Source organism: Pezoporus flaviventris, unplaced genomic scaffold, assembly GCF_033815535.1.
Source record: "Pezoporus flaviventris isolate CSIRO_AGI_PZ_B2104156 unplaced genomic scaffold, CSIRO_AGI_Pfla_v1 ptg000013l, whole genome shotgun sequence".
Taxonomy (NCBI): Eukaryota; Metazoa; Chordata; class Aves; order Psittaciformes; family Psittacidae; genus Pezoporus; species Pezoporus flaviventris.
In genome coordinates this window covers 24,160,732-24,175,672 of record NW_026892561.1, presented here as the reverse complement: position 1 = coordinate 24,175,672, position 14,941 = coordinate 24,160,732, and the positions used below count along the sequence as shown (strand labels likewise).

Here is a 14,941-nt window from a genome sequence, read left to right as displayed (position 1 = left end):
CATATTTATTTGATAAATGACAGCAACATCATGCCCTTGACTGCTTTTGCGTGACATTTATTTTATGATGGGCATTTAAGTCAGGCTTCTAATGCAAAAATAAGAAAAAAGACAGCCCATGCATAGACATCTCCAGGAAAGAGGATCAACAGGATGAAGATGAAATCCCTGAAAAATGTTTGCAGAAAGAATAATGAAAACCTTATGCTTTGGAATGTAATGCAACTCTTTTTTTCTACGTAGACTCTTCAGAACATTCTACATTAAGATTCTCACTTTGTTCAGTTAAGGAATACATATAAAGCACACAAGGCTATGGCAGGAGATGTACATTTACTTGAGTCTTGACAGGAGGTCAAGGTTAATTCAGTCAGCAAAACTATGTTCTCCCTACCAAGTGACTCTGCTTTCAACAGTCACCAGAGGTTCTGATGATTGTTATAAGAAAATCAAGTGCTCTTCTTTCCTCCCTGAATAGAGCCTAGCTAGCCTGTATTTCCTCTCCAGCTGTCACCACTGTGTGCTGCACTTTCATCACCTGAGGCTGAATTTCTGCAGAGCCCCAAGAACATTCTCCCATGTAAGGGAGTCCTTGTCTTCAGCTTTCAGTCTCTCCTCCAGCATTTGCAGCAATGTTGGGTTCTGAGAAAGGTAGACACGACCTGGTGCAAAAAGTGATGAAAGAACAGATACTATCAGCTTATGACAGAAAAGTTCCTTCTCCTTGGAAAAGTAAGCATATTGACCTCAGTTTCTTCTTGACAAACAACAATCTTGTGCCAAGACCCAAACACACCTTCACAAATGAGTTGTCTAGAAGAGCAGTTGCATTTAATCTAGATACTTGGGGCATCAGAAGCTCACACTGAATCCACTGCTCTTCTTTCAGTGCATGCTTTCTGTTATATCACAGTTTTGTACACTCTTGGAAAACAACAGGTATGTCCAAATTGCTCAAGAAACTAGGTGCCCTCCTGGTATTGACTGAAATGGCATTTCAGTTTCCTAGCAATAGTTAGCTCCTTAAGTAGCACCAAATCTCGGGCTAATTTACATCAGGCAGAGATATGAAGCTGCGTACATATGCAACCAAACAGTTAGCAGTGATGCACAAAGTTTATTCAGGTGAGGACCAGGAAGATGAAAAAACAGCTGCGCTAACTATTAGTACACAGCCTGGTAGCAGCTCTGCCTACAGGACCTTTAATTAATGGGGAATTACCTTTTTTTTTCTTTAACTCTCATGAAGAGACTGAGGACTGTATCAAAAGCAGCCCCTGGGTAAGTTCTCACATAGACCACAAATCATCAAAAGAAGTCAGAAATGATGAACATACAGTGTCAAAATTAAAACTTTCCAGATACTGAAAAATTGCATGTAACAAAAGACAGTGAATCCCTAGAAAAATGGTGCAAATAAGGCTCTAAATTTCCACATGCAGTGACACACACTTGTGAAGTACCTATAAGCCAGCATTACATTATATGATTTTTTTAAGCAAATCTTTACCTTCTGACAGTGAAGCAAAAGCATTGATGAGCCTTGCCATATACTGCCTGACTACCACACTTGTAGAATGTAATAATTTGAGGACACTTCTCTGAAAAACGAAACAAACATTAATAAAAAAATCACCAAAGGAGGAAAAAAACCAAGGCAAGTCTTCTATGTTTTAAAAGCTTTGTTAAATTTTCACAACAATCTTTGTATACATATTGATACCTTAAATACTCTCAATATAATTTAAAATTTCCCAGTTACCGTTTTTATTGATAGGTGCTGAGGGAAAGATGCAAAAGAAAGAAAATTGTAGCTCCTCAGCTCAATTGGTTAAAACACCATTGAGGTGTAGGGAGGGAATTAAAATGAACAACACTGTTATCAGTTAAAGCTGATATCTAAAATGAGTATTTAGTCAGTGACAAGAAAAATCAACAAACTCCTAATTTTACTGATAAATGTAAATTCTGTAATGTTACCTGAATGCTTTTGTTTGACTACTAAGAGGGTGAGAAAGCAGCTTAGTAACTTACCAAGAATACCACATTGCAAGCTATTTACAATCTGTTTTACTTCAGGCATTACTTATACATAACTCCCCTCTTACAGAAATTCACAGGGAGAAAACCATATCATTCATTAAATAATCCTTTAAGTAATAGTACAAGTGACTGTTGCAATGACAATGGAGGCTACAACATAACAAGCAGGCCCACCGCTTCCAACAACTGAAGAATTCAACCATGCACAAAATTCACTATTACAAGAGAAAAAAAATTCACACTTTTGTTAGCAATAGCATTGGTTTATCAGTGACTGAAACAACCTTTCACAATCAACAGGCCAGCAATGCCCCTTTCTAAAGAAAGGTAACAATCCATTCTAAATTCATGGAAATACTGCTGAACATGCAGTTACAAGTGCATAATCAGACATTCTATAGAGGTATTGAGACTGAAGTCCTAATTTAGTTCTTATCCTAGATCAGTGAAATGGATTGAGTGTATTATCTAACAATACATAATCACTCAAAAAGAGACATAGCATCTGATAAGCAAGAGCTAACTCCTAAATAAGGACGTGGGTAGGCATCTGCTCAACCCACAGACTTTAAGCAGCAGGAGAGGTAACAAACTTCTGCTTGTCTGCAAGAACTGTATCTACATTGAGAGCTCTTGTAACGCAAAGCTTTGCCCATCAACATTTAAAGGCTGAGATGCTGAAGTTAAATGTATCACATGATTTCGGCACTTTTTAAAATTCCCTTCCAGAGGGTGATAAAACTTTCTGTTCAGTTTATAGAAACAAATGAGCAGTATCCCACAGGAGTTGGAAGAAAACCCTTTCCAGCTGACCTGACAGTTGCTGTGGCAATCTAGGAGGTCATTACTGATGTAGGCTTGCAAGACAGTATCCCTCTGTTCTCCAGGATATGATTTTGTCAAGCGCTAAAATAAATAACAACATAAATAAGCCAGTCAAATAAATAGTAACATGAATGATGACCACTGAAGATTTTAAATGTGATGATACCCCATACCTGAGAAACCTCTTCTCATGGGGAGAAGCAATTCAACCTCAATGATCTAAGAGACAAAGAGATGAACTGACCTGACCTCAGCTAAGTGATCCATTAAAAAACTGTTATGTGGGAGCTGTCACCACTGTGACAGGAAGGATACAGCATTACTTTCCATAAAGTTAAAAAGTGGTGCTTTTCTAAAACACATGAGACAGAGTACCGGGGAAGAAGAATCATTGCTCTAGACCCAATGGATGTTTTTTTTAGTGAAAATGAACATTGAAGCTTGATCACAATTCTTCTATTGCAGTCTTTCACGTCTGTCATTTTGAACCCATGAGCTTCCTTTTCAGCAGGAAAATGTAACTTCCTGTTGTCACCTTCTTTTTTTAATAAAACATCATTACATGATCCGAGTCAACCAAAAGGCAGGATCTTGTAGAATATCTTGATTATAAAGGAAAACTGGTGATTAGAGTCAAGTATTTCTTAGATATAGCAATATTTATATAAATGCAAACCAGGGCAATACATGTTAAAAAGCAGCTGCCTAAACCAAGAAAAATTTCTTTGAAAACACATCAGAAATTACTTTCACTGAAGATCCCAGAAATTCCTATCTGGCTTTCCTTGGATGAAGACAACACAGTTACAAATAGATACCTACTGCCTGGGGTTTCTTCATCATCTCAAGAACCTTAGCAGGCTTCACTGACAAAAAGACAAGTTGCCTATGATGACAATCATCTTGCTTGCAAAACAGATTTCAATTCTGGATTCCTACAGAAAGGACCTATTTCTTTTCTACAGAAGCCTTCTCCCTTACCCAGCGCAGAGCCTGCAGTAAGAAGGCCTTGAGACGATCATTCCCTGTAATCAAATCTTTCTTCACCTTCTCATAATCCAAAGAGGGCAACAAAGGCACATCCTGCATCTTCCTACAATGCAACAGGGAAAGACATTCATCAAAACTCCCCTCCTTATTCAGTATGGCTGATGTTACTGAGGTGAGAAGAGCCAAAACAGGAAGTCCGCTTCAGGAAAAGAGCTTCCACATTTTTACACCTTTGTTACTTTTATTACCATACCACTTTGGAACAACAGACTTTTTTAACTTGGACTTAACTTTTTCACCATGCATGCAGCTTATTTACTGTCATAGCTTGCAGACACTAAACGCTGACAATGGATGATCTGAGCTTTTTCACAGCACAAAACAGTACAATAACATTTTTTTTTCCCTCTCTCTGCAGACCACAAAGGCATGAGGGCAGCCGCTTATGGCTGTTAGCATGGTTATAAACAGACACAGTAACAAGCTGCAGCTACAACTTCACCTCTAAACCCTCAAGCACACAGAAATGCCTTCTCCAAGGCAAAGGAGGGAGGCTGAATAGATTTTTACAGGTTGAACTATGCTGGCTTAACATAAGACTTAACACAGGACCAACTTCCATCCACCAGTATTATCTTGCTATTTTGAGTTTTCACACTGTAACAGAAGTTTCCCTAAACAAAACTGCTTCCAGTCGATGCTTTAATTTTAGTATTTATAATACCACTAAAAAATTTTTACTCCTAGCTTCCTGTCCTACCACTCCTAAAAACAGATTTTGTGTTATATGTGTAATTGTCCCTTTAACGATCTTGTAAACAATAAAAGGATCAAAACAGCATATAAAAAATTTAATAAAACCTTTAGCTCAGATATACCATCTCTATTAGATCTTATAAGTCAAAATGTATTAAGTTACAAAAAAAATTAAACTTGAAGTACCCCAAAATCCACATTACCAATTCCCCCTTTTCCTGGATTTGTGGATTTGCAAACCATTTACAACAACAGGACTGTAATGTGTAGAAACAGTAAAGAAAACACAGCAACCAACTCACAGGTGTGGAGTGGCAGATTTGCTGGATTAGCAACATCCTGCTGAAATTAGAATGTTACTGAACCTGCTCTACAGAAGCATACAGGCCACATATTTGCATTTACTGTTCACTGAGTTCAGAGGAAGCACACAGGGGATGAGTGGTTCCCATTTGCAGACAACTGGCAGGGCACTTCAGTTTACAAACAACTCCTCCTGTTCTCTATAGATATAAATGAAGCTCAGCAATAAATACTTACACAGGGGCTATAGATGCTCTTAACATAGTGGAAGCCTGGATCAGAAAAAGGAAGAAAAAGGAAATAGTAACAGATTAGTCCAAATTTCACACCAGCAGTGTTACTAATGAACGTCATGCAGAGAATTCTTTCACTGAGGTTCTGCAGTTCTTTTCCTATAAAACTTACGTTGCAAAATAGAAACACAGCTAAAGAAAGAGAGGACTTCAGTGTTTATCTTTCTTTCTCTTACAGTGTTTCACAGGTAAATACCTCTTTTGTTATGATCTGGCTATGTTATCTTCACTGTCATACTCTAAAAATTACCTACACTTGAAGGCTTAAAAAAAAGTAAAAGGAAAAAAGTGAGTAGGTGTAGAGAGCCCCGGGGTCACCAACAAGTAGGAACTACCACCTGAAGCCCACTGAGTAAACTGAGGAAGGTAAAGCACTTGTTAAACACATTTATTGACTTCAAAAATGTTAATACCTTAAAGTTTCAGTAATTTCACTGGAGACCTACCACTGCATCCGAATTTGCTATAATTCTTTGTTTCAACACTAATGTTATCAGAGTACCTGTTACAACTGATATATACCTCATATATAACTATTAATATGTAGAGAAAATATTATATATTTTAGTATGGATAAAACCAGTATGGAATAGCATACTATTTCTAAGTGGTTCTGCCTAGGATAAGCTCAGTGTAAGCCTGGATATTTCCTTTCTGATGCAGTGTGACACAGAGCATATGCAGGTATCACTGCTGAATAAACCAAAATTTAAGAATATCACACCATATAAAAGTTCCATATAAAAGTTGTCTGATTCAGTAACATTCTTTTTCTAGAGCTAATTGTAGGTGAGGCAAGCAGCAGCAATACTGGCACAAGAGTGCTTCATATCATGCATTCTGATGTCAACTACATATCATATTTGCAAAATATTCAGTGTCATCTCTTTGTGTTGATGTTCCTACTCACTTTCTAAAAAATCTCTCATTACCACTGATGCCTTTAAAACTGGTCTTCTCTTCTAACCTAGCCTCTTTCAGTGGGAGCTATATAATCGATGCCTATTGTCAGATTTAAAACTGAGGGATTTAGGAGACAAAAAGCATGAAATACCATAGAGAATATTGAATTACACCAGCTGACATATTCTTGAACACACTACCTCATGGGTAACCTTCGTAATACAAGGAACTGCTCTCTTAGATGTGAAACAAGCTTATACGCACATTGGAAAGCATATTATGTTTAAGTCAATGAATTACTTGCACACAATAGACAACAGGACATACACATCAAAATTAACCTGTCTTGACAGCAGTTCTCAAATCATAGTTCATGTTACATAATAGAAATGTCTTTCAAAGTATCGTATCTAAACTGCTTTCCCCTTATTTACTTGTACTAATTTTCCTTAGCCTTTTTGATGAATATAAAAAGTTAACTTTTGTTTAAACAAACTGCTTTCCCAGTCAAAACCTTTCATCTTGTACTGGAGTGCTCAATGAAATCACAAATCATTTTCATTGCCTTTCTCAGCACCCTTCTTCATTAAAGGAAATGGGAAGAAAGTGACTACAGTCCATTAAGGCAAAAGAGAGAGCCCTTGTAGATGAGAAGGTGAGACAAAGAACAATACTGGGAAAACAAATAGGCAGGTCATTAAGAGTAAACAGATGCATATAGAAGCTCTCTGCTTCCCAACAAAGTCCTTTTTACCCACCACTTCTTTGCTGCCTTAAAAAGAAAAACATGCTCCAACTAAAATGAACTAAAACATACCTAAGTGGCAGATATTTAGTATATACATAATAAGTACATGCATCACCCTTCCATACAAATAAAACTGTTTGGCAAGTGTAAGAGTTTGCAAGATGTTACAAATTTAAAACTACAGAAATTTCAATTAGAAAAATTTTATCTAAATTCAGATTTAAAAAAAAAAAATAAAAAATCAGATCAAGCAGGACAAAGTCCCATTAATTTCCAAATTACTTTGTAAGCTGGCAGATGGAGCACAGCAAACCATTTAAAACGGTTTGGCTCTGTGGTCTACCTGCACTAAAAAGGCACCACAGCGAGGCAGACTCTACACCAGAGCTCTGAGGGCAGGACCACCAGGAGAAAGAGCCTTCTTGTCCAACATTTTTTCCTGATTGGACCCAAGTTTATCAGTCTAGAACCTGCACAGGGAGAAGGAAGCACTCTCAGGCTTTTGGTGGTTTTGGGAAAACAACAAGAAAACACTTTGTATTATGTCAGATTCAATGAGGCAAAGCAGAAACGGGATCATTTTTTCAGGTTTAGTTTATCTTTCACTGCACTTTCATTTCTGAATCTGATTGACTATGGGCAGCACCACTGATAAGCAGAAAGAATGCAACCACATTACAGGCAGAGATTTCGTTTCTTCATTTTTATGATTGCAATTAGTCATTAGTAGCTAATCTGTATCCATCTAGTATGGCATACTGAGTGAAACATCAGTTTGGGTCTCAGGAGATCTGCTTCTAGGCCTGACCCAGCTACCAAGTGCAGACAATTGAAACAATGTCATTTCACATCTCTGGGACTCAACTTTTCTCATCTGGAAAGCAAATAGAGGCATAAATCTCTTGAATAAGCTGGGATTCGAGGTCTACCAATGAATGGCAGTATGCAAAAGCTAAAAATTATTATTTTGCAATTAAACAATCAAATGCTTATGGCACAACCACCGCACACAGAAAACCAACATATTTAACTTTCGATCATGGCGGTATGATTCAGCAAAACAAGTTAACAGTAGCTGATACAGTACAGTAACAACCCTGGTTCAAATATTTTCCTGTTTTGGAATTTATCTAGGCCTCTAATTTAAGAATTTTATAAGAATAAGAGTTGCAGTAAAATATGGCTAGAGAATTGTATCTCTGAACATTTTTTGGCGGTTACACAATCCAGGAGATCTCCTGTGTCTTGTAGGGCTACAATTTCAGGGTCTGCACTACTTTGGGTCAGACAGCTGAGGCACCCTGTGAAGCACACAGCCATGCAGCATGCTGAGGGACAGCATTACACACCCTCCATCTATTGCTAAACGGGTCTGAAAAGACTTTCCGCTTTCTGTCAGTTTAATTTTCAAACAAGTGATCAAAGCGCAGTACCACCAAGTGCTGATCATTCAATTCAACACCCAGGCTACCTCTCCCCATAAACTCTCTCAACTTTTCATCTTTTTATTCTTGCTTTTAAAGAGGGAAGACATGTGGCACTCCAGATCCTCAGAGTCCTGCTACCATGAGAGCCTTTCCCCTCCTCATACCACGGCCTTTTCAGCTCTTGCTCCTAGACTACTGCCAGTCTGGCTGGCACCACCTCTGCATCCCTTCCTTTGCTGCTTTTAGCACCTCCTGCAGCAGCAAGGAGTGCCTGTTCCAGCCAATACCCCCGAAAGGCTGTAACAGTTAGTACTGAGCCCCATGCATCATTTTTAATGCTGGCAGATTTCATAGTTGGAAGCAGCAGTCTCAGCAATAGGAAGCACTGTGTTATGGAAGTGAGTGGAAATTACGCCTGGGTAATACAACCCATATTCTGCTGAAAAGTTCATTGCTTCCTTCACATTAACATTTCTAATTAGAACAAAAATACAGACCCAACCAAACATTTCATTTTATTTATCTTGGTTTGATACTCTTATTCCTTAAGCAGGGTGCTCTTCTCCACCTCACAAAATGCCTTGCCCCACATAAGCATGAAAGAGTAAATGCGCATTATGGATTCTACTAGCAGGCAGCCCACCAAAGTAAATACACTGGCCTCAACATCTCCTTTGACATTTCACTAGGTAGTATCTGTTTGTTTGTTTCTGTTTCTCCTCTTTGCTATGGAACTGAGCTGTTCCAATCTCAGGATATTTACAGAGTTAAATATCTTTACAGAACCTAACTCCCAAAAGCTGTGTTAAGCTCTAGTTCTTTGCATTAGCTTTAACAAAAGGAAAACCACGCCTCAAATATAGCTGGGTTCTACAAATCGACTCTTAGGCTTACTTGCATCAGCACACCTCATTTAAGATGTATAATCAAGCCAGTGGAAAAACAACATTGTCTTCACCACTATCTTTGTATACACAAAATCCAAAGGCAAGCTTCCATACCCACTGCTTCTGGTGGGACTGCCAGCTGAACCTATATTCACCCCTCTCACACATATCTACCACAGAAGGCAAAAGCAAGAGATTCTCAGGAACAAAAACCTGCCCTATCACCAAATTAGTAACAAAACTCTTAAAGTTCTTCATAAAACTTTAGCCATATGCTTTTATAAATGGACTTCTATGGTGCAGATACACGTAAAAAGACGAAGCCTTTGAAATTATTTTTAGGAACAAAGGGATACATTTAACTGATGAAAAGGTTAATATTGAAGTCAGGAAGTGGTCAGAACAGAGCTCCTTTGGGCTGCCTGGGTTTTTTTGACCATCATAGACTTGTTCTCTGTCCTGGAGTTCATTCTCAAATCTAAGTGCTGAACTCTGGTAACTTCTTGTTCCAGTGGCAATAATGCAAGACTCCATGTATACTGTGCTTTTGGGAAAGTATTTGGATGCTGGAAATTTGGGACTTAAACAGCTGCAATCAAACAATTGGATAAGAGAAAGTAAAACCATCAGCACTGTGCATTCATAGTCCCCAAAGCTCTCCATAGAAAGTAAATTATTCATATTCTTGTAAGGTTAGTAGAAACACTACGATCTTCATCTCCAGGTGATGAATCCAAGCCCACAGACTGAAGGCAGTCACAGGCACTGCTGATAGGCAACTTCCTTATTGCACATCCATCACATCAACTACCAGACAATGCCTCAATCAGCCAAGGTTACATAGCTCCTCTTTACTACTGGATTTCTTAGACCAAAAAGAATTTATTTCCTCAGCATTTTCTTCCAAGCCTTTTCCCTGATCTTACCTTTCCTGGAACACACTAAATATTAACTCAACGTTTTGAGTAACAGGATCCCTTAAATTGCCAGTGAACGAACGAGTGTGAAAAACATGGGGTGTATATGACTCATCTGCAATAGCTGACTCCCAGCATTCACAGATTTAATCTTGAACAAAATACTTTTCATGCAAAGCCCATGTTCAGACAGAAATATTTGTCATAATTGAAACACATGCAGAAATTAGGTACATTAAGGAAAGGAAGGCAGACAAACACAAGAAAACAACAGCCCAAGTATAGCTCATTGTGGTAGGATCGTGGAGTATGACTTATGTTTGTGTTGGTTCTTGCCAAAGCCAAACCAGGTGCCATATTAAGTCCAGTAATTCTGTCATGATGCAGATTAGCCACAGATGGCAGCCCTTCATTTTTGAATGAAGCCAGGCATGAATACGAACAGCGTCAAATGAAACAAAAAAGTTCAAAGGGAATAAAAATAAAAACAATATTTATAAAAGAAAACAGATGCATTTCATATGTAAGCCAAAACCACAACTGATTTTATCAAATACTGTAGCCCAGTATCCAAACCAATTCCACTTTGCTATTTAATGCATATATTCATAATATGCTGAATAAAGCTGAAAGCCAGATTCTGTCCTCAGTTACCAGTCTGAAAATGTGCTATAAAAATCCAGTGTAAATTCAGTGCAGATTTGGAAGTAATAATCAAAGACTCATGATGAATATGTGAAGAGTAAAACCAGAGTTTGAGCAAATTTGTACCTATCATTAGAACTCCAATTTCTGCTGAGCTCATTTGTTATATCTAATGACAACAAGGCTGCTACATGCAGCCTATGATGGATTAGACTCTGAGCTTGTGTAAGCTGGCAGGTCTACGCAAACTTATTTCATAAGATCTGCAAATGTTTTTAAATTTTTTTACTTACACTTCAGATATGCTGTTATGAAAACTTCCCACTTGCCATATAAGATGGATTTATGTACAGATTTCTGTACATAGAAAGAGTCACAATAATGTGATCATGTAATGATAAGAAAAAATGTCAGAAAAATGTATAAGGTACCACATATAAACAGTGAAGGGTGGCTGAAGGCTATCTCTGTATTCAAGAAATACCTCAGAATTAGAGTCAGTTAGCTTTACAGAAACTATAAACTCTGTGCTGTAAGTTACTACATTTTACATCATATAAAGTTACATTTAACTAAGGCTACCTGTATAAGTAAAAAACTTTTTTTCAGCAAAGACAATTTAATAAATAATTTTCATCTGTAATAAACTTTTCTGTATCTCAAAACAGACCATTATTTAGCAAAATGCTAAACATCAAGCAAAAGGTGCCTGTTATGAACATTCACATCATCAAATGGAATGGATTGATTGATACAGGTGATATTTTTAACATAGGTGAATGGGTTAGTGTTCCCTACATAAAGATAAAAAGAAATAGCCCATTGCATTAAATAATTCTAGAAACATTTCTCGAAACAAATGTTTTAAGCAGGAAGTTGTGTGCCCACAGGGATCACTTAATTCAAGGTGACAAATAAATTTGAAAAAGAGCAGTTGTTCTTGAAAGATTAAATCTTGTTTTAACCAAAGAAAGAGATAAAAAATATAGATTATTTTGAGTAGAATACTCACTGACATTTTTCAGAATTGGTGTCAATCACCTTTATGAATTGACTACATACTGAATTACTTAGAAGTAGACTCATTTCCTCTCTTTGCAAAGAATGCACTGACTATGAGCAAAATTAGATACTTATGGCGTACTTGTAATATTGCCAAACTTCCATCTGGGTTACAGAAATCATAGGCAGTACACAGAATCCCTTTTGCTTGTCCAGTTTTCAATGGAAAAAGATAGATTTTAATTCTATGAAAAGATTTCATAATCTTTACTACAGAAGTTTCACTTTAGAAATTAAGAATGCAAACACACAAAACATGACACATCTCTGAAGAGCACAACTCAATTTGCTTTATTATGTTCAGCAATAATGTTTATTTGCTTTGTCAAAGGTGTTGTGGGATCAGCTAGTGTTGGGCATATTTCAGAGACAGTGTATGCTATAGACCCTGATGTTCATATGGAAGAAACAATTGCTTTCTGCATGCTATAAGCAGTTGTGTTTCATGTAGAAGTTGTAGACAAAGCTACTCTTTTGTTGACATGCTGTGTTACATGTATTATGAAGCTGTAAGGTTACTCAGAACTTCTATTCTGCACATGCAGAAATTCCAAGCCTTCCACATTTTTTGGCTCTTCATAAACCATACAATTAATATCATGACAAGTTGAAATGCACAGAAAATTGTTACACATTGTGAAATGAAGAGAAATATAGACTGTGACAGACTGAGCAGGCATGTGAAAGGATATAAAGATATAGACACTTACATATCCGTCATCACAAGGGCTCATAGAGTAATATCCCTTTATGGGCAAACAGGCACACATTAAAATAAAGAAGATTAAAAAAATAAGTTAACAGAAATTAATCACAGAGAAATACACAGTTCTTAAAAAAAAATAACTCAAAATTAGCTAAAAATTAACAAACTATTAGCTTTGAAAAGTATAAGCATCATTTCCCAACCCACATAACTGTATGTTTTCAGATTGAAATCAGTGTCTCTCTCATGATATATTTACATTATAAGTTCTCCCTTCAACACCCCACAAACATACCTAGTCTGCACAATATTCCATTATAACTGTCAGCTAGAATACCTACATACAAGGCACTGACACGTTTATGTGAATATGACTTCTATTGTTCACTACACTGACACAGCTAAGACAGAGATACCAAAAAACAGATCAATCAGAAGACCTCAGCTTCTGAGCAAGCAGCTGCAAGTATTCTCCAAAATTGTGTTGACTGGGAGTTTCTCACCAGTACATAATGAAAGCTGAGACAATTTAAGGTTTTTCAGCAATGTTAACAATTCCTCATCCTGAAAGGCTCCAAGGATAAGAGAAAAAAGAGCCTGAAAGGCTACAAAAAAGTCTCTGGAAGGAAACCTAAGATTTAGTTACTAAAATAAAAAAAATGTGGTAATTCATGATTTGAGGAGTTTAGTACAAAATATGCTATATTCTCTTTAATTAGACTAAAATATTTAACTTAGAAAGCTTTGTATCTAAATAAAAATGCACAGTTCAACACAATGAAATAAGACCAACTTTAATTATTCTGCTTTTATTATTTTTCTGCAAACCTGCCAATACTTACTTTAGAGGCATATAAACACATAAACACTGTGAAGAGAAGGTTTCTCTTTAACAGACATGTACAGCTTTATATAGAAGGTATAAGAAACTTGCCACTCCTTACTGTGAGGAGAAAATAAAATTCTTTCTATTCTTTAACCAGTTTTAAAATCTGTTATTATTCTTTCTATTACAATCACATTCAGAATTCCCTGATGTTAATGAGTATTTTAACTTTCACGGTGCTGTACACGCACATAGACAGTTCTTGTCAAAGTCATTTTAAGATTAAAAAGAACAACATCGATAGAGACCAATAAGTGAGCAAAAGAAACCAGTATCATGACGAGAGGTCATTTCAACACATGCATGACCTGAGCCACTGAAAATGTACACAGGCATCAAGACAAAAATGACATTAAAGGAAAGTTTTAATATTATAAGAAACGAGATGGACCAGATGACCTGCAAGGTCCCTTCTAACTTGGGCTGTTCCACAATTTGAGGTCAGTAAGAGGAAATGCTTGCGGAAACCACTACTGATGGCAACACTTTACGAGATGAGAAATTTATGCAACTTGTGCAAAAGACATCATATACCATAGCAGCAGGAAAAAAAAAGGACTTCTCTTTGTTTACATAAACAGGTAGATTTGTTTCTTCGCATGGGCAGGGATGGAGAAGACTGATACATTTCATCCTAAGAAATGTTTGCTTAGGGTAGATGCTGTTTGCTGTATATTATTTTTAAATGAAAGAGCACACATCCAACTGACACTCAGTGAATCCACTCTGAATGGTTCAGAGAGATTAAAAAAAGCCAAACAAAAAAACTTGTTACCCTTCCTCCTGGGTTTCACATGGCCTCCTGGTGTAGAAAACACTTTCACAATTGAAAAACAGAATATTTGCCAACTATTACAGTTTGATGGCATGTTCATATCTGCAGTAAAAAGCAAGTTTGAGGAAAAAAAGCACAGAGTACAAGAGAAAAAAAAAAAACAAAAAAAGAGACCATGCCAGCCTCTCCAGTTATCCCAGAACATTTAAAAGATTTTTAAAATTCCTCCTTGTTCACAGTTTGTAAATGACAGCTTCACTTTATAGAAGAGCTTCCGTCCAGTGACAGAACTTAGGGGGAAAAAAAAGGAAAAAAGAAAAAAGATTGCACTTCAAAGCTTCAGGAATTGTGCCAAAAAGAGACCTAAAACTTGCAAGGGACATTAATGCACTTAATCGTGGCTACAGGTAAATAGACTGAATAGTAGTAACAACATAATGGGCATTTATTCAATTACACAGGAACAATATATGCAAAATACAATACAGCTTTCTAGTCAGAGAAAGATTCTCCAGTGGTTAACACACATCTTGGCTATTGTCAGAAACTTTGCATCTGAAGAAGCAGTTCCTTTTTTTTTAATCCAAAGTTTAGAGAATCTTATTACATTATCCCTAATGCAAAGGAATTCCAGGAAGGTGTATATCTTACTCAAGTTTGTGGGTTTTCGACTTGAGCCTATGCTACTTCTGATGGGGAGTGAATGTACAACACTACAGTGATAAAAATCCAGAATCCTCTTGGCTTCACAATGTGCATTAAACACAAAATCACA

The 14,941-nt window shown here is 36.9% G+C and overlaps 1 protein-coding gene across 12 annotated transcripts in view; it reads right to left on the bottom strand.

The window, feature by feature from the left end:
* The window catches only part of ARMC9 (armadillo repeat containing 9), a 71,911-nt gene that overhangs the window by 33,634 nt on the left and 23,336 nt on the right, over nucleotides 1-14,941 (bottom strand). For 7 of the 12 annotated variants that reach the window (XM_061452254.1, XM_061452247.1, XM_061452243.1 and 4 more), the window contains 6 exons: nucleotides 12,510-12,545; nucleotides 5,155-5,189; nucleotides 3,850-3,961; nucleotides 2,857-2,949; nucleotides 1,511-1,601; nucleotides 539-662 (listed from right to left, as the gene is read on the bottom strand). In XM_061452254.1, the coding sequence (XP_061308238.1) occupies nucleotides 539-662; nucleotides 1,511-1,601; nucleotides 2,857-2,949; nucleotides 3,850-3,961; nucleotides 5,155-5,189; nucleotides 12,510-12,545 (491 nt within the window). The remainder of the gene's footprint in view (nucleotides 1-538; nucleotides 663-1,510; nucleotides 1,602-2,856; nucleotides 2,950-3,849; nucleotides 3,962-5,154; nucleotides 5,190-12,509; nucleotides 12,546-14,941) is intronic. The other 5 variants (XM_061452248.1, XM_061452250.1, XM_061452249.1 and 2 more) reach the window with 2 other exon arrangements.